Raw genomic sequence first — 20,698 nt, forward strand, 5'->3', positions numbered from 1 at the left:
TACTTTCCAGTCGGGGTGTAGGTGTTAATACGATCGTGGATCATGCAAGGGATCCGTCATATTTTTTTTGGGAAAAGCTCTGAAAAGGAGGAGCTGTGTGATTGGAGTAAAAGCCGAGGGAAATGACCCGGCAGTAAGTAAAAGGGTCTGGAACAAAAGGGCCTTTGACAGCTCTGGGTGGCGGCTCAGGCAGGGAGCTGATAAGCCTCGGAGCAGGGTGAAATACAGCTCCGGTATGGATGAAGGAGGTATTAGGGGTGAGGAAGAGCAGCGGCGGTGGCAGAAGAGGAAGAGGAGGAGTATTCCTAATAAAAAAACAGGATTGTGCGTTCCAGCCCGACGTAGGATCGATTCATTGTTCCTACCATGAGGAGATAATAAAGATGTGATTGCTAATAACCCTCCTGACCTTTACACCTCTTCCTCATCCTTCCTTGAGCTTCACAGTCTCTGTATATTAACCATGTGATGACATTTGATGGAATGTGAGAACTCAATGTGCTGTGGAGGCGTGAATGTGTGTGTGAGTCTGGGCAGCGGGTGTGTTGTTGCCACATAATCTGAAGGAAAACATCAAACTTAAAGGTTAGATGTTCCTTCACTAGATCGGAGACAGCTGGATACCATCACCAGGCACAACAAGACACTCTGACAACGCCACTTGAAATAAAAACAATAATTACTGTTAAACAATGAAGCTTGTAGACTCACGATCTTCCTCCTCTCCTCTTTTTCCCCCCTCTTTCTCTGCAGGCTCTGCTCTGCGGCATCGCTGGCTAGTGGTGCAACTCCTCATGCAGGTGTGGCTGGCGGCGAATCCATCCCTGAGCGAGCGCCCGTGCCCTAAGAGCTGTCGCTGCGATGGCAAAATTGTCTACTGTGAGTCCAGCGCCTTCCGCGACGTCCCCAAGAACCTCTCCGGGGGCTGCGAGGGTCTGTCCTTGCGCTACAACAGCCTGGCCAGTCTCAGAGCGGGACAGTTTGTGGGCCTCAACCACCTCATCTGGCTCTACCTGGACCACAACTACATAGCCACCGTGGATGGACTGGCCTTCCAGGGGGTCCGCAGGCTGAAGGAGCTGATCCTGAGCTCCAACAAGATCACGTCGCTTCACAACACCACATTCCACCCCGTCCCTAATTTGCGCAACCTGGACCTGTCGTACAACAAGCTGCAAGCCCTGCAGCCCGGCCAGTTTCAGGGCCTGCGTAAACTCCTCAGCCTTCACATACGCTCAAACTCTCTCAAAATCATTCCAATGCGTCTATTTCAAGACTGCAGAAATCTGGAGTTCCTCGATCTCGGCTACAACCGCCTGCGCAGCATCACTCGGAACGCCTTCTCGGGCCTGGTCAAACTCACCGAGCTGCATCTGGAGCATAATCAGTTCTCAAAGATCAATTTCTCTCACTTTCCACGACTTTACAACCTGCGGGCGCTGTACCTGCAGTGGAACCGCATCCGCTCGATGAACCAGGGCCTGACCTGGACCTGGGCCTCCATTCAGAAACTGGATCTGTCTGGGAACGATCTAACCGATGTGGACGCTGTTGTTTACCAATGCCTACCTAACTTGCTCACCCTCAACCTGGATTCCAACAAGCTGACCAACGTTTCCCAGGAGGTGGTGGACGCCTGGATCTCTCTGACTACAATTAGCCTAGCGGGGAATGTATGGGACTGTGGGCCTGGGATCTGTCCTCTGGTGGTCTGGCTGAAAAAATTCAGAGGAGCGAAGGAAACCACCATGATCTGCGCCTCCCCTAAGAAAGCCCAGGGTGAGAAAGTGATGGACGCTGTGGAAGCTTTTGGCGTTTGCTATTCAGGTCAGGTGACAACGCTAACTGCGAGCGTCCCGCCGACACCATCCAGCGTTCCCGCCCAAACTGAGCATCGTCCAGCTGTTCGCTTCTCACCAACCGGCTCTGGAAAGAGGGGGCAGGGGTCCTACGGAGGCCCCACGTCATCAGCTGTTACTCCGCCCGTGGCGCCGCCCCCAGAACAAGACTTGGAGCCGGTGTCCTTCCACAAGATTGTCGCCGGAAGTGTTGCGCTTTTTCTATCGGTGGCAATGATCCTGTTGGTGATCTACGTGTCTTGGAAGCGTTACCCGAGCAGCGTCAAGCAGCTGCAGGAGCATTCGGCGGCGGCCCGCAAGCGCCGCAAGAAAGCGAGAGAGACGGAGCGCACCCTGAGCTCTCCGCTGCAGGAGTACTATGTGGACTACAAGCCCACCAACTCCGAGGCCATGGACGTGCTGGTCAATGGGACCGGACCCTGCACCTACACCATCTCAGGCTCCCGGGAATGCGAGGTATGAACCCACACAGCGCCACGCCCACACAGAACTATAGATTACGTCACCTTGGTTTCTGGTTGCTTCCAAACAGCAGGTTTGCTCGGTTCCTGGCACCCGCAGATGATCAATGCAGAGTGAATGTAGCTTTACTTGTGTGTTCACAATAGGAACGTGTTCTTTTCTTATGAGATGGCACTTTTGCACATTCAGGTGATAGAAGCGCACAGGCAATGAATAAAACTGATTACATTTCCTATTCGAAATCAATCGCACACTCCAACTGAGCTGCCGGCTTTGTGTGCAATCACACATTTTTGCTTGTTTAGGTTGTGGCCGTCTTTTGTTGCTCTCACGGCTTTGTGCTTTGTGTGTTAGCATCACTGCTATTCAGCGCCTAATGAGTAGCATTGTGTGGGAAGAATAGCCCAATGGTGTGAAGATCACTCCAGGACTCTGGATATGAATGCTAATAGAGGATCTGGTCACAGAATAGTCCTTCTCTCTGCCCGTGACTTCACACTTCTCTGCACAGAGCTGTGGATCGTTGCTGCTCATGCTATCCCTACAGTGGTGTTTCTCTTTCCTTCACACACTTGCTTGTTTACTTATTGACTTAATTGATAGAAAGTGCAAACATACGGAACACATGTTTACAGTCCAAGTACATGTTTGTATGAGAGACGATTCACATAAATTCACATGGAGAAGGCAGCAATTGTTGATAATCCCTGAAGGGAGGAATTCCTTTGAGTGTTTAGTACACACAGGCAAGTACATTTCTTTAAAGTCATGTTTACACACGACAGCAATGAGGGAATAGCAGCTCTCCCTGCTCTGTCTCTACGTGGCTGACAGAGCATCCTTACATAAGCCCTTTTTCCACTGCAGACTTCTCCCAGCACCGATTCTGGAGAAGATTAATCCGTTGGCGTGGTGATTGCACGTTTAACAGGCTCAGTTAAATATGCAATCGGGTAGCCCTACTGCACAAAGTGGGCGGCAGAAGCTCAATCCTATTTCCAAACCCAGTTGGTGTGAGAAACCGTCCTGGACGGCTCACGGTGTCATTTTCATATTGGCAAATCACTGCTTATCCAGGTTTTTCCAGGAATTTTCCCCCGGACGAAATTTCAAGCAAGCTTTCTCCGGAAGAACGGGTATGAATGTCCCCCACCCGATTATAGCTATGAGGAGGAAAGCTTGCTCCTCCACACTCCTCTCCCCCTCCCTCTCTCCATCCTTCCCTCTCTCTCTCTCCCTCTCTCTCTCTGTCAGCCCATCTGGCTTCCCTCGACCCCGGTTGCGGCTGTGATCGTTTCGGTTTGATTGCAAAAGAAGAACCGCAACTCATAGCTGCCATTTTGCGGTTGATTAGCCCGGCCTCCCCCAGCGAGGCCTTCACCCCTTTCAGCCAACAAACCAGCTTCTTATTTATCATCGATTTTTAAAAGGTAAAACTCCATTAAAACAAATGTTCAAGGCCGATACATCTTTTATTACAACGACCCAACAGCAAACCCCCAACGGGACTTCGCCTGCTCAAATCAGCAACTCAGAACATCACAGACACTTGATGGTATGAGGACAGCATGAACAGAATGTCAAGGGGGCTTGAGGCAATAACAAAAACTTATAATTTGATCCCATCGCACCAAGATTGGGCCTCAACAGTGACACATCAATCTTAAAACGGAATAAAAAAAGGTTCCACCAACAGCTGAGGAATATATGGATTTGGATGTTTACAGAGATGATGATGTCACTGATGATAACAGGATTTGGAGTCCATATAAGGACGCAGAGGGCACTTGAACCTGTTTACGCCAAGTGTTCCTGTATGTTGTTGGAAAATGAACGCCGGCAGTCAGTCAAGTAAATATTGAGCAAACACTGAAAAAGGCTCTAATGGCGAGAATCGAGAGAAATCATCAGCGGAGGAAGAGGAGGATGTTTTACGTCTTTAACGCCTGAAGTCTACGGGATGGGTTCATTACTAGACGGGTTGTGTGGTCTCAGGTGGCACTGTAAGGAGATCGTTCCTCTCCTGAGATGAAAATCACCTGCGTCTATCACCGCCGTCTTATTTCTCATTTGAATTAGCAATTTAGTAGTTTTGTTCTTTTTTGTCTTAAAGCAAACCGAAGGAGGAATTTACAAAGAGAATAGCAAGAGGCTGTGAGCCAAAGCCGCACTGCTGAGATCTGTGGGGGGCCAGAAAAAAATAAAGGTTTCAGGAATAATGCTGCTGTTTGTTCTTATCATTGAGGGCCAAATACAGTAGAGAGCAGATCCCATCTTAGATCCTGTAAAGGGTAACGGCACAGTTGCACAATCGAAAGCAAATTCAATGTAATAGCTCAGCAATCTATCGGCCCATTATAGAGCTTAAATTCAGCTTCTTCTTCTATTCAGCTTTTTTCTATTCATTTCATATTGGGTTTTTGTTGACAGTTGGCAGAAAGCTTCTTTATTCTTAGTGTTTTCCTCTATCGCACCGCCTTTCTTAAGCACTCGGCATTTATTATTTAGCCGTATTTATATCGGAGAAGGGGGCGCTCGCAATTCAAATACATCTCAGCGTAATACGGCGTAAGCACGGGAGAGCTTCAGGCTGATTATATATTGAGATGTTATCTGAGTGTGTGATGCAGTTGGAACTTGTAGTGTATGTGTGTGGGTGTTTGTAGCGGGAAATTTCACATTGGGTCCAGGCAGTACACACTGTAATTTGAGTCTGAGGGTGGAATTCATTTCATACACACTTCCCTCCCCCCTTCACCTGCTCAGCCATCTTCTCATTAACTGAATCCACCTGTAGGGGATTGTTGCACTTCCTACACACAGATTTCCTCCAGCAGAACCGTGGCAGAACTACACCAACGCCCAGTCCCGCGATGATTAAGTAAACTATTTGTACGAGCTGGTAGTAGAGCCCAGATAAGGCCGGGCGCTCGTTTCTCTAATTCATGTCGCATTAGCAGCTCTGTTTCGCTTCTGCTCTCCTCCATTTTGTTCCTCAGGGTATCCACCTTGAGAATGCATTGTCTCGTACCTTATCTATCCCCCCTGTCTCATCTGAAAACATTGCAAGGGGAGACTGGAGCCATCAGTCAAGCGGGCCAGAGAGCCCAGAGTTCATCTCGGAATGCGCTTCACTCTTGTTTCTACATTCCGTTGCTGGCGACCGAGACATAAATCACTCCATAGTGCACCTGCAGCACTCTCCCCGTGATTCAGCCTCGCCTCTTCTTCTTCACACTCCGGGGCCACGGCAGCTCGGGCTTCGCTCATCCCTCCTTAGTGGGGAATTGCCGATTCCCCCCCGTGTCGCCTCCTCTTTTCATTTGGGGCCCCGGTGCCGTGGCTGTAAGTCGTCCCTGCCCGCCTCACGTTATCGCCCTTTATCGGTCCGCGGCTCCGCTTGACATGCCGGCGAGTTTGGCAGTGAGCTCACAATTCCCACCTTCCACCATCGCTGCAGCGTTCCCAGAGATGAGATTCAATTCATCATTTCATATTTATCCATCTCAAATAGCTTCTTCTCTAGTTTACCTCCTGAAGTAAGCAGGAGACGTGTTCTTCTTCTTCTGCAGGAGGCCGCAGTCCCAACATCTCTACCTACCACACTTTGCTACATAAGCGCGCGCCCGTGTGTGTGTGTGTGTGTGTGTAGTTTCTCTATTCTCTCAGTCCTTTTCACACAATTTCCATACGTCTAGCTGCCTTACTCATCCTCTCACTTCCTGCCGTCCCTCCCCCAGATCTTCCCCCTGACCTTTTCCCAAACAGCAACCATCAACGTGCTATAATGCCACGCCGCATTACATCTGTGCTCCGGGGTGATTAATGTTGTCCCTATTCTTAAATAAACTCCAACTCATCTCATTCTAAAGAAAAAGATATGGCAATAATACGCTATCAAATTTTCCTTGAGTGCGCTGCCCTTTACACCACAGAGCCCGACAGAGCGACCTAATGAGATCGCTCTCCCATCTCCTGATGTCACGATAGCAACACGCCACACGAAGGGGAGGAGCCGTGCTCGTTCTCTACCCCTGCTAGTCAGCATTAACGCACTTCTACATAAATGTCACTCAAGAAAAAACAGCCTGTACTAAGAATAAGCTCCGCCTACATGATGTCATCTCCAGTTTGATCTCCACTGCATAATTTCCTCCACACACTATTGTGATAGAGTTGAGGGATAACTCTCATTTCCCCCTCCTGTTATTGAAACGTACACGCGTCCCCTCACATCTTTCATATCTAAAGTTGCTCTTTTGAAGAATCGGCAAACCCTCCGTCTTTTCCCGGAAATTCCGTGCGGATGTAAGTCTGTTTTATTCTGCGGCACAGCGGGATCAGGAGCAGTAAAAGTGCATCAGCTGACAGGAGAAGAAGGAGAGCGGTTTATTGCTGTGTTTTATTAGAGGCTTTGCCGTCGAGATTTGATTCTTCGAGTCAGGTCTTCGGCACGCAAAGGTTCAGCATGTTCAACTCGCTAAAATGGAGAAACACTGCATGTACTTTCAAATGAGGGAAAAGTCTGCGGTACCCATTTCTGTCCAAACACGTCTGTCGTCCTCCTTCACGTGTTGAGCTCTCCTTGGTTTGCGTCTCTCTCTCCCCCCAGTCCAAGGTCATGGTGTCAGATTGTTAATTGCTTAGAACAAACATCAAAATAAACACCGGGAGGTTAGCCAAGGGCGATGGAGCCCTCCGGGACAACATCAGTTGCATGTGGGAGACTCCAGCACTCGCCTAACACCCGAGAACATCTTTCTCCATTTCCAACTCCTCGTCTCTTCCGTACTCTTGGTTCCACGCCGTCAGTTTTTCGCATCGCCGGCGTTTGATCCGTGTTTAATGAGGGTCCAGATCGCCAATATAGCAATTACATTAGCGGAGGGAAAGACAAAAGCCTTCTTCTCCTCCCTACAATTTTTGCAGAGCAACCCAAACGTGTCGCTGGAGAGTTTGGCTTATCTCTTCCTCTCATCAGTGGCAGTTATCTTTGATCCTTTTAGAATCCATATCTGATTTGTAACTTCTCAGCAATTATTTCTCCACCACTGGTCTCTTTCAAAGCCTTCGCTCCCCCTCACTTCCTTCTGTGGCGGGGAAAAGAAGTTCACAGGTTGCGGCGAGAACATCAGCACAAACCGACACAAGCCTCCCGCCGTGCCACAAAGGCACAGATAGAGCAGCCGTACCGATAGAGCTCTCATTATAGAGCTCATACCTCCGCCAAGACCCAACAAACTAACTTTCTAGACAAATCTCTACACAACAAATCTGTCTGCATCATGGTTGTTGCGTGTTTCCTGTCCTCATTTGTCACCGCACCGCAATTTCATGAAAGTGGCCTGAATCCAAGGGTATTGATTAGTCTGCCAGATGTAGAGCCTTAACCAGATCCTGAACAAATGTCAGCTATTGATCGGCTGTTGTGGGATAATGGTGTGTTACTGTTAAAGGCACTGACCAAAATATCCGAGAAGTACCAGAACACACACACACACACACACACACACACACATGCACACACACACACATATACCGTATGTATATTATCAGAGTTCATCCTTATAACAACAACACAACACAAATCAGAAGCCTCTCCCATCGCCTTCCTTAATAAATCACAACATTTGAACGTCCATGTGTTAAACCATATGAGCGAAGATGAAAATGAGTCATTCGCGCGCTCGGATCTATAAAAGCGCACATCTGTTCGGTCTTAAAGCGCCATAAAATCTAGAAATAAATGCGCTCCAGCCAGCCGTCCCCGTCCTGAGAGATTTAATCGCTCCTTTTTAGTCCGGAGAACACTCGTTGCCGATCGAAGGACTTTCACTGAACTTGTGCAGACTTGTTTCATGCTTGCTAGGGAAACGCTGTGCTGTTTAATGAATTGACAATGAGTGGAGTATAATTAGCCTGTCACCCTCGCCTAACGCCGCCTGTCAGATGAAAATATTTTACCTTCCTGAAGCCGGCGTTGTATTTCTATTTAATAGGTTCCATAGGACCTCTGTGTCACCAAACTCACTGAGAGATGAAGGACAGCAGTGTGTCGCTCAAGGTCCCCATGTCTTCATTTCATTATTCTAAGGACATTACCGAATCTAAATCTATAGCTGCTTCCAATTTACCAGCAGATTAAGAGATACACATTAATGGTTTTCGGGTGAAACCACTCAAACCAGTGAGCATTAGGAGATAAGAACATATTGATCCATGATTCAATGTAGGAAATTGTACTTTCATCCGTTCTGATTAACACGGACATTTTCAGGTATGGATCCGATATTCCATAATTGGATCATTTATTAATAATTTGAAATGAAGTTCTGTTTTTGTAGTCGTTTCAAAGCTTGTCTGGCCTTAGCTGAGGTATGCACTCTGATGGGTGTCCGTCTATTGGACCCAACTCATATTTCAGCATATTCTAACTGACATCTTATTAATTCTTATATAGATCAGCAACGTTACCAACAGCAACATGTGAAGTCATTAACACTGCAGGTGTGACAGACGGGACACTCGGGGCTGAGATGAGACAGGTAGTGAGACAGGTAATGAAGTGACAGACAAGCACAGGCAACAGGATGCAGCAGCCGACACACAGACAGGAGACGTTGTTAGACAATCTAGGTCCATCCAGACTGGACAGGTTGATTGGCAGCAGTCTCTCCACAAAGACTCGCTCGCTCGCTCGTACTTATTTATTTCTCCTATCAAAAGAGTCTGAGCCAAGGTCCTGCAGGTTGGTGTGTTTTCCTCAGAGGTCAGTGCATTCACAATCAATATTGCACATCTGACTGGAACGGATGGATAAAAAACTATTGAAAAAAATCATCATTTCACTTCAGAACAATGTACTTGAACGGAAAATTCAGGATTCTGGCCTGAGTGTGAGTTTCTGTCTTCTAGTCGCCGGCTTCCTCATATTACAACTAAATTAATTCAAAAATCAAACTCGGTCACACCTGGCGGATACCCGACTGGAGCCCCCAGGTGACCCCGCAGAAGGATAAGTGGATTTAGAAAATGGATTGATGGCCCCTCAGTTACAGGATCCATCTAATCGAATGATATTTGATATATAATTTACATCAGAGGGTTCGCAGGCTGAGCCGAGGTGCCATTTATAACGGAGCAGCAGCCGGCCAGGGAGCGCCGGAGACTCACCGTCCTGAAGAGCTGTACCTTGATTTACGCCGCGTGTCAGCAGTTTAATTTGTAATAAAAAAGAAGGCAAAGGAGATTGAGAACCAGATGAGAAATTTGTCCTCGTGCCAGGGAGACAAAAGACAAAAGAGGACATTTTGCTTTGCTGTGAAAGACTAAATTTACAACACGGCAGGATGAAGAGCAATCAGATGTCCGGCTCCCGTCCTTTTGTTGCGTGCTTACAGAAAAAATAACTAACAGGAAGCGTCGGCGGGAGGTCGAGCCAAATGTAAACACGCTCAAATCTAATGAAGTTTTCTCCGCCTTTGCAGTTTGATCTCTCTCCGGTTGCGTAGGTGTCTGGAGCTGCACGCGTTGCATCCACTCACGCTCGTGTAAAAAGTAACCTTCATCTCCTCCCCTCGCCACACGTCAGAAGCTTCCCTCAGCCTTCGTTTCATTGTCTCGTATTCCTCCTTAACGCCTTTCCTTCGCCGTGTCGAGCACGTATTTTTTCTAGTTAATCACCGTCCGTGTCAACCTGCAGCTTCCCTCTCTTCGGCCTCTGATGTGTCGACCCGGCCGCCGCCTGCCCGTCGGTCCGCCGCACGGAAAAAACGTATACGCCTCGTGATTGATGACTTCCACTCTCCTATCTGCTAGTTTAGTATTCTATCCCCACATGTCCGGCACGCAGCCTTTTCACATCACACACACACACATCGTTTCAAGTGTCGGCCTCTGCTGTGAGAACAGAAAGATAAAGAGTTGGCGGGTGGAGGTGAAGGATAAGAGGCCATCTCCCATACACAAACCAGAAGAGGAGCCGGCCAAGCAATACGCCCGCCATTACAAATGTCAGATGTGAAGGCCATCTCTCACCGTGAAGAATAACGCTGCCTCTCATCGATCGGATTAGTGAGGTAATAAAAGGTCCGTATTGACAAAAGTGACAATGGAGAAGCCGAGGGATTGATCGTGTCATGAAGCCAGTGAGGACAGTTAGGGACCGAGGGAGGACACCTAGGGACTGAAGGAGGACACTTAGGGACAGAGACCTTCTCTGTGTGCATCGATCTGAGGTCATGATCAGCATAGAGAGACGAGCGAAGTAGAACCAAGCTGAGTCTGAACACACACACACAGTACAGTCATCAAGAACAATAATACTACTGCAACTACTTATGTTACTACTACTACTATCTAATTTCACCACCTCTACCTACTACTACCAATGTTCTCTACTATTACTATACGACCTAAAGTGTTACCACCTTTACCACTGATTCTACTCAAACTACTAAGCTATACTTCCTCCACTATTAAACACGATAACATTGATACCACCTTCACTAACTTCATCTCCACCACTACAACCTCTACTACCTACTAGCGTCTCAGCCTTCACCATGGCGTATTGGTTTATCTAAGTGTACACAGCGATTTCCCAGTGATAAATTGTCTCAGGCTGGTCCGTTACATTACCTGTAGGTAGTAAATATACCAAACTGCATACTGAGCAGCGTCGTAAAAGCCGAGGCGTCTTTTAAAGCGTCATAAGAGCGTTGGACACATGTGCGACTCTGTGCTGCAGAAGCGGAGAGGATCGTTCCTCGGCTAAGTTTTATCGACCGGGTGATGTCACTTGCACGGGCGTATCCCAGAATGCATCGCGGTGGACGCAAACGTCTTTCTTGATGGCCTCTGCCGCGTGGATCCTCTCTGCCGTGACATATTGTGCGTCTCTGGAGCGATACTAACCTTTAGCGGCTGCTATTTCTACACCCGGAGCCATTACACAAGTCGCCGTGTGCTTGACCCGGGCTAATGAAATCCAACATTCCCATTTTTTTTCCTAAATGAGAGAATGAGCTGCCACAAATGAAACACTTCAGCAGATTTCTCTCTCTCTCTCTTTTTAATCAAGGCAGGTAGGAGATTTTGATTCGCTCATCATAAAAGCGGCGCACGGGGCACTAATCAACATCAGGATAACCAGATCTGGGTTAACAAATTGATGTTTGGGACCTATGACCGCTGTGGATGATGAAGGCGGAATAATCTGCACCGGACGCACGAGTGCTCGGGCGAGATTAAGGTGGCCGGCATCAATCAGCCGCCGAAACAAAACGGGCAAAACACGCAGGGCGGAGAACAACGGGACCTTCTCTGTCGAGGAGCGTCCTTTATATTTGAGAGGGAGAGGAAGGTGTGGTTCTTATTGAGAGAGGAAGGTGGCAGGGTCGCCGTGGAGAAATGACACGTCGAGTCAGAGAATAGCGGCGGAGGAGAGAAGAGAAGAGGAGGGAGAAATTGGTAGGTGGACCTGTGGTGATGTAGGATTAGAGGACAGGGGGAACAATTGATAGTTGGAGGATGGAGGAGCACATGATAGCACACACACACACACACACTCTCTGTCAGTCTGTCTCTCCGTCTCTGACCCGAGAGGCACAGCCGGTTTGATTTAGTGCCAATCACAGTTTTTAATGTCGGTGCAGCGCATCATAATTTATTAGGATTATCATAAACTTGTGCTGGGAGCTGGAGCAGCGGCACTTGTGCCTCCCTCTCAAAATGAATTACTCGCTACAAGCTGGAGCGTCAATCAGGGCCAGGAACGGCGACACCAGCTTGTCTCCCACTTTGCCCCCCCCACCCCCCCGCCAAGCTTTCCACGCAACCCAAAGCCAAAGACCCACAATACATATTCATCCTGTTGTCTTCCGCCTGAGGATAGGAGGTGAAGAACCGCTGAAGAGGACTCGGCTCCTTGACTGTTTTAGTGGAGATCAAGATGAAGTCGTCGAGCGCTCGCCGTCTCTCCCTAAGCCGCCTCGCTCCGCTTTTATCACGCCGAAGGAGTGAGTAGAGTGGTGGAAAACGTCGCCTTGAATACGGCGAGGAAGCTTTATTGTATCCGCCCAACACTGTGAACCAGACCCCCCCTCCTCCTCCTCCTCTTCCTCCTCCTTCACCCTGCGTTTGGCGATGGACTGATAATGAATTCAATTACTCAGGGTAACACATGAGTGAGTGAGAAGGGAAACAAAGATGATGGCGGCGTGCTTCAGGAAGCTCCGTGGAGACTCTACACCGCCACGCGCTCTACAGACAAGTGTGTGTGTGTGTGTGTCGTTCTGCGTCGCCATGAGATGTAATTAACAAATATTGACACGTTTGGTGTTGAAGCATGTGCACCCATAGGACGATCTGAGCGCCCGCGCCGCTCAATTACTGAGGGTTTAAACTCTAAATTCAAGCATCATTAGCTGCAGAGTGCAGTAAATATTTACTTCTTCTTTTAGTCTTTCACACCTTTGTTAGGTGTTTACTGTAATGCACCGAGTCTTAAACCCCGAGAGCGGCCCACAGTGTCGGTGAAAGACAGGTTTCGGCTGTGAATGGATGGTGAATCCGTGGAACAATAGGTGGGCCGGCCTTGGGGAGACGGTTAGGGGGGGCTGAGCTGGCGTGGAGCTCAGTGGGACGACCAGAGGCAGGTAAGACTGGAAGGCTAATTAATCCAGCCTTTCTTAATTAGTCCCTCTCTCTCTCTCTCACTCTCCGGTTCACTCTGCAGTCTCCTCCTCCCGTTCCTTCCCGCTCTCCTCTAGTGAGTCTCTCTCTCTCCTCTCCCTTTCTGTCTCCCTTCCAGAGAGCTTGTTGGGGTAGTGACAATATGTTTTGAGGTGATAAACAAGCGTGTGCTGCTGCAGAGGGCAGCTTAGGCGCGGGCGCTGCTAGCTGGCGTCGCTGCTAGAGGAGCAGACAAAGGCCCAGCTGTAGGCGGCGGGGAGTTCTGCCCTCGCATTGTCTTGAGAGATACATAGAGGAGCCTCGGCGTGCAGGTGGTCACTGTGCGGCGGCGAGGACGGGCACGGCGCCCACGCCCTGCCCGTTATGATCTACACGCGCTGGCGTTCTGAGAGAAGACGCATCCCGCAGCGGCCCGGGCACTGCCCACTCGCTCTGCGGTCGGGATAATGAGGCCGTTATTCCAGCAGCGGCGGCGGCGGGGCCCTGAGCGCTCAGAGGGGCTGCGGCCTGAATGCTGATCGACGCCGACTGTTGACGCGCTCCCCGTGCCACGTCGGGGGCTGCGGCTCGTGTTTCACCGCGTCTCAGCTTTGTGACGAAGAGGTGGGTGTTAGTGTTTAACGCCGTGCTGACTAACGATGAGGTAGAAGATTAGGTTTTATCTCAAACCATTTGCATTAAAAATAATACCTATAAATTGAAGTTTCCACATTCTCAAGCGAAGCCAAAGTGCATTCGACGAGGCATTAATCGAGCGGCTGGACATCGATCTCACTCACAGTCTCTCACCGCCGCGTCTCTATTGAAACATTATCCTGACTTATTATTATTATGGGAGCCAGTTCACTGAATAAATAATCTCATTCCAAATACCGGAAGATGGCGCGTGGATTAATTGGATGAGATTTGACGGGCGGTCTAACAGTTCACATGCATCTTAAAGAGTCAGAGCCCGGCCTAACTACGCTCCATTAGATGGCAGTCAAGGAAATGTGACAGAATAGACGGCGATAATTAAATGAAACCGATCTGCCAAAGGACTCTAATATGATAAATATCTTGAGGGATGATTTTCCATCTTTCTCGCCTCTTTTTTTTCTGGGCTATTTGTGGATCAAGGTCATCTCACTTCCCTGCCGCATTTCCACAGAACACTTGCCAGTTTTTTTTTTTTTCTTCTTCGCTCTATCTTTTTCATCATCACCCTCCACTTTTTTTTTTTCTCCCTTTTTCCCGCGTTTCTGACCTCTCGTCTCCACCGGGGGAGGACACGGTCTGAAATAGAGACCGGGCGAGAGACAGAGGGGGAGTGAGAGAGAGGGAGAGGGAGAGAGGGGGGGAGAGGGAGAGCAAGGGAGAGGGAGAGAGAGCAGGAGAGAGAGAGAGCAAGGGAGAGAGAAAGAGAGGGAGAGAGAGAGAGAGAGCAAGGGAGAGAGAGGGAGAGAAACAGAGAGAGGTAGGGAGAGAGAAAGAGAGAGAGAGCAGGAGAGAGAGAGAGAGAGAGAGAGAGTGAGCAAGGGAGAGGGAGAGAGAGAGAGAGAGAGAGAGAGAGAGAGAGAGAGAGAGAGAGAGCCAGGGTCGAGGTGAAGTTGCCTTTACCAGAAGCTCCCCCCCCCCCCCCCCCCTCTCGTGTGGCCCTGTAATACTGTTTCAAAATGTCAACCCTCCGTCTCGGTCGCCCTCTCCGTATTGGATGAGGATCTGGTGGCATTTTGTCGGTCGTGTGGCTTCTGGTGGAATAAAACGCTTCACATTGTTTTGATTTTGTTCTCGGGGATTCAAACTTTTGTCCTTTAAGGTTCAGGGATTCACTCAAGCTTCGGTTTCAGACAAAGGTTGTTTGTGGAGCCGCTGGGTTGTTGTTTACATATATTTGTTTACATTCTGACATCGCTGACCTTTGTCACATATATTTGATTAAAAGTGTCTTGTCCCTTTAAGAGACCAAAAGTTAGTCGCATGTTGCTTCAACAAAATGGGATTAAGGTTGTAGGATACAGTGACAACACATCCTGAACACTCGCCGGCCTGGTCAGTGTGTGTGGTGGCTCAGTGTCTGTGTGTGTGTGCGTGTGTGTGTGTGTATCCCCTCCCCTCCCATGCCTGTAATCCGGGGTTACATGGCGGCGGCGGCGGCGTTGGTCTGAGGCGTGGAAGCTTCCAGGGTTCTGCACTCAGTGACTCACCGCTACACTGCAGTCTGCAGACCATTACAGATAAATCTGCTGGCTTTGCTCCACTCCGTTTCCTCCTCACACACTTCTCCTCCACATTGTTTTCCTCTGTATTACAACACAGTGATTCATAGACTAACTTAGCGTCTCTTCTCTCCAAGCGTTCCGGGCGTTTCTCTCCAGGCTGCGGTGGAGAGAGGATTCACAGAGACGGGGCTTGGATGTTATTTGTCGTTGTTGTGACAGCGAGGGCGGCTTCCTGACATAAACTCCGCCCACCAGCTGTAAACAACGCGCCCCGCCGCTCGGCTCGCCCTCACACACGAAATGTGATCCGAGTCGTGACTTTGCTGCAGACGGAGATCTGTCGGTGAAACAAAGAGGCGACGACCGCACGGCACACAAAAGTGAACGCAGGCGCTGTTTTAAACATGAACGCTTCAGTATGAGGCCACGGAAACACGTTTCTATGGTAAAGGCTCAGAGGTTTGGTGTTAAAGAGGCTGCACGGCGGTGCTGTGCCATGTCAGTCATTACAATTAGACACCAATCTTCACGTTGGCGTTTCCGTGGCTTTCTCTCTCGACTTGCCTCCTAATTGATTGATATGTGAAGCAAAAGAGGGAAAATCTACTGGAGCTCATTGGAGCGTGTTTTGGACTGAGGAACATCACGCCGCCCCCTGGTTATGAATCACATGTGCCTCCTTTTCTGTTTGGCCCATTTCGGCTGCCTGGGTCTTGGTCTGTCTCTCCTTGTCTCCTTACTCTCTCTCCCCCCTCTCTCTCCCTCTCTCTCATTTGCATGGCCTACTTTCCGGCGCGGGGCTTGGTTAATGCCCCTGTGGAGGGGCTACTTGAGCAGTAAACACTTCACATGCTCCGACTACCAATGCCTTCCCTCAATGAACCGATCCACTTACAGACTAATTCAGCTTAATGCCTCTTTACGCGGCGTGGAGCCATACGTCTTGACCCGCCGGCCCGCCCAGCACCTCCGCCGGCTCTTTGCGCAAAAGCCGCCACTTAATCCAATAATTATGATATCAATCACAGTTCTGAGCAATAATAAGACAGTGATTAGGACACGCCTACAACTGTATCGCTGTTACTCTTACTAATTACCGCTTCACCTTCCGCCGTTACAAGCGCAAAGAACGCAAACGGGACAATTACCGCAGGCGCTGTGAAGGTACGGCGGCTCCTCAAACGCCAACACGCTACTTTGTATCAAGATACTCCCCGGGGAGGAAACGGCGTCTGCAGCTAATTAAGGATATTGATTGGCCAGGCCGGCTTTCAAACGGATCAAAACACAGCGGAATCCGTCAGAGGGTCCAGGTTGTGTGTCTGAGCACAAAGCGCCCGTGTGATTACAGCCACCTGTCACGCTTCCCTTTCAACATCGCGAGCTTCAAGATGTGCAACAGCTGAGTCGCGTCGGCCGCAGACAGCTGTGCCGGCTTCAGTCGAGAGCAATCTGTGTGTAAATCCCGCGGTTTGTTTGCCTCTGTTGCTCCATTACTAAGTTGGAATTTGCTCTAACACACTCGGAGGGTATTAAGGTGCGAGGCGCCATTTGCAGTTACCGCACAGTTGATTTGGTGTTGATGAGGCACCGTTCTTCTTTTATATACTGCAAGCTCCACACACACAAACACACCCACACACACACGCAGAGGAAATTATGCGTACCCAGCTGCACGCACATATGGCGACGCATGTTCCCTCAAAGCACACATCTATCACAGCCTTCACCTGCACGTTCTCCAGATACCTCCAGGAGGCAAAGCATCGTCTAACATACACACATTTACATGCTCTCCTTCGGCCTTATGTGGGAAAACATCTGGGAAAAACCTTCTCCCGAGGCATTCTGGGAAGGAGGAAACTGGAGAGGAAGACGTCTCAGAACACAAAGGAACGTTGAGAATTTGCAAGAATGGGAGACAGAAGTGAGAGTTCGCCTTCCTAAGATGGGAGCGGGGAATGATCGATGGGTGGGTGTGTGTGTGTGTGTGTGTGTGTGTGTGTGTGTGTTCAGATATAATGGGGAAACGGGTCCAGAATGAGAATTGGCTGTTTTGTGTTTCACCTGTCGTTGTAAAGAAGCGTCTGTCACACTGAGGGCGATGTCGCCAGGACGAGCAACGTTTCCATGACAACTGGAAGATTTGCCACTATTTTCCTAATTTGTGTTCAGCTGTTGCATATAATAAGGCCTTTAAGTGGGGGAGGGGGGGGGGGGGGGGCTGACTAACGCACGCAGAGCAAAAATTAGAGATTCTTCTTCTTCTTCTGCAGAAGGGAACTCTGGCATTGTGTTTCCACTTTCTCGCCTCGTCCTGCCTCTATAAATATCTTTAGCCGCCTCCATTTCATCCGTCTGTCTGGTGTCAGGCGTGGGGGTGGGAGGGGGGGCGGGGGGGGGTTGATTGTCACCCTGCTTGTCCTGCGTCAAACGCTGCCAGAGAGAAACTCAAATCTACAGTCAGGCTGCAGCTCCGACGCTAATATCTCACATCCCAGCTTCACATCTTGGCAAAAGTTGGAACAAACAAGTTGTCATTCTCGAATTGTCAGAGAGAGAGTTTTGCCAAGTGTGTGTGTTTTTTTGTGTGTGTTTGTGTGTGTGTGTGTGTGTGTGTGTGTGTGTGTGTGTGCATCATAAATTCAGGTAACGACGGCGAGGATATGTCCCAACCAAAGTCAAGGCCCCGCTGAGTTCACTCCGATAATATAAAGCTGCTTTACTTTGTGAGAACTTTGTCTCATATTGCTCCGTATTAGAGGCCATGAATGAAAGAAAGGGTAATGCTGCTCTGCTGCGGCGTCTTTATCTCGTCTACATCTCGTCTTTATCTCCGTCTGCGTCTTCACCACGAAAGCAATCGTAAAAGCATTTTTCCGATTCTCACATATTTCAATTCAATCATTGCAGAACAGTGGTGGATGAAGTCTCTAATGTATAGAATCCCTTATTTCCAGTTATTTCACAAGACCCTGCAGCTCTTCCCCTGTGTACAAGTGAGAGAGAGAGCGAGAGAGAGAGAGAGAGAGAGAGAGAGAGAGAGCTAGCGTAAACACACCCCCACAGTAATCCTATATGCCAATTATGTACGTTGTGTATGTATGTGTTTCTGGATGAAGCAGAAGGTGAAGTGGCGGCTCGACACGTTAGCGCACAGGTCAAGGTCTAAAGGACGTTTCCCGGTGCTCGTTGGTTTGAAGCGGCGCTCAACGACGCACAGGAGCGACTCCGTTTGTCCTTGTGGCAAAAAACACAACAGAACAAAACCTCGCTCTTCGTTCCGTCAAGCGGCTTGAATATCAAAACAGACACGATGGTGGCGGCTGATTGGCTCAGACTGACACGACCTCGTGGGCGACCTTCAGCCCGGTTTGGTTCTGGACCGCAGACGCCGCGGCTCAGACAAGAACGCAAACTGGGGGGAGAAGAAAAGAAAAGAAAAGAGGGCGCGGCAGCTTTTTCACTGTCTCACAGTTTGAAGATGATGAGGCCGATCTGTCCCACGCAGAGACACAGACGGTCTCCTGTAGGCTGGCTGATGTGGAGGCAGGGACGTCTTCTCTTTCTGGGGGCGCAAACCCTCGCCGTCTACACCCTCCTTGCTCTGACAGACGCTCCACGCTCCCTTTTCAAGAAGTATTTACTTTGAGCGCCGGCTATAATCAGGGTCCATTTCACCTTTAGTGAAGCAGATTATTGCGCGGCTTCTGTATCCGTCTGCTGCATTCGGGCTTTGCCGTCGCCGCCGCCGCCTCGCCGCTGCACCCGATGTATTTATTTCCTGTCGTAAATATGGTTTCTATCTAAATGTCGGTGAGACAAATACAGTTAAAGTGGATTTAACGGGACGGATCCAGCGACAAATGACATCGCCGACACCGCCGCAGTTCGGGTTTGGGTTTGGGTCCACGTAGTGAAACAAAATGGTCGAAACGAGACGCGGGAGTGAAGACGAGCGGCGGCCGAATCCTTTAATCATCTGATCTCAACTCGGAGAAAGTTTCTTTGCAAACATTTATCAGCTGTATGCAAATCACAAGCTGCTGTTGTTGTTTCTCTAAAAAAACACCTAGACCCACAAGCCTTTCATTGATCGTATCAACGACGGGGCGACGTGCTTCATCATCGCACGCTGCTCGACAGAGGGCGACCTGCATTCCAAAAAGGCAGAAATCTCTTGAATTCTTTGATAGGAAATGGTAAAATTGCAACAGGAATCAGAAATCAGGGCAGAACCCAGAACGGCTCGAGTCCCTGATCAATAAGTCCACAACCTATGTATCTTCTGTTGTCACTGTCTTGATCTGTTTCTCTTTTAGCATTCAGATTGTATCGATTCTTTTAATGACGCCTCATTGATTATATGGACTTTTACTGAAGACGCCGAGGCTTTTTTCTTTCGTATTGATCTGAAGGAGTTTGGATGCCAATCAAAGAGCTGGAGATGCAAAGTGTCCCTGTAATAAAGGAAGTGGCGGCGGTGAGTTAGCTGCAGCAGGTATCTGGACATCGCCCACGTGTCTCCTCGGCAAGAACGCTCTCCCCGCACGTGTGCTCCAAACTCATTGAGATTCAGCTCAGGTTCTGTCTTGTTGTCGGATATGTGGAAGCATGAACTTCTCCTACAGCTCCATTAACGCGTGGGAGTTCTTCGTGCTCATAAATACCAAGATGCACGGACGGCGTCTCCGCGGTGAATCAGCGTTAACCCGGCTTGTCAGAAGGCGGGGTCAGAGTTGAACCAACACCCCTAATGACTCCCAGCAGAGACAACATGAGACCGTCTCTCTCCCTCAGCTCGCCGTGATGCAAATGCTCCGGATCTGTGCATTGATTTTCCCATCATGTGAGGAGTTTCAGCAGTGCCAGATCCTTCCCCAGTCTCTCCCAATTAGCTTTCGGCCCGGGGAACGCTGTCGATCCCCATCTGCCCATCTGCCTGTCAGTGGCTTGGTTCCACAGAAGGGAAGGTGGGAAGGAAAGAACACGGAAAGAGGGAGGGAAGGGAACGAGGGAAGGAGGGAGCGAACAAGCGGCGGATAATTCTGCGATTGGCGGCAAAGAGCGAGATGAGCTTGGCAGATCCGTCCCAGGCGAAAGCCAATCGGGGTGGCTTGGAAACGGAAGGACTCCCTGAGAGAGATACTGTTGTTTGGATGATAGAGTGAGGCAGCGTGCCCACTAACTCTCGCCGCAGCCATTTATCAATGAGAAACACAACGCTTGTTTTCCAAACGAGCCTCTGCCAACTTGAGATGCAGAATGATTTTCCTATTTTTTTTTTGCTGAGTTTTGTCAATCCTCCCTTCTCTATCTCTCCCCGTGCCTGAGCGATGGCTGCTCCGTCTGGAAGGTCGGGGGGATCTGCTCCAGGTAATGGCCGGCCCCCAAAGTACTCCGGCCTCGTCACTCACCGTTCGGCGGAGGAAGAAAAAAAGGCCTTGGTGCCTGAAATTGCCGGAGCAGATGGAGGTCGGG

General features: G+C 49.4%; 1 protein-coding gene across 1 annotated transcript in view; it reads left to right on the top strand.

The window, feature by feature from the left end:
• The first annotated feature begins 235 nt into the window (after positions 1–235).
• Positions 236–20,698, top strand: part of LOC143008272 (leucine-rich repeat transmembrane neuronal protein 4) — a 67,030-nt gene continuing 46,567 nt past the window's right edge. The window contains exons 1-2 of the mRNA XM_076159949.1: positions 236–257; positions 754–2,315. Of these exons, the coding sequence (XP_076016064.1) occupies positions 236–257; positions 754–2,315 (1,584 nt within the window). The remainder of the gene's footprint in view (positions 258–753; positions 2,316–20,698) is intronic.

The sequence above is a fragment of the Genypterus blacodes genome, unplaced genomic scaffold (genome assembly GCF_046128005.1).
Source record: "Genypterus blacodes isolate CSIRO-AG114 ecotype Tasmania unplaced genomic scaffold, CSIRO-AGI_Gbla_v1 ptg000101l_1, whole genome shotgun sequence".
NCBI classification, from domain to species: domain Eukaryota; kingdom Metazoa; phylum Chordata; class Actinopteri; order Ophidiiformes; family Ophidiidae; genus Genypterus; species Genypterus blacodes.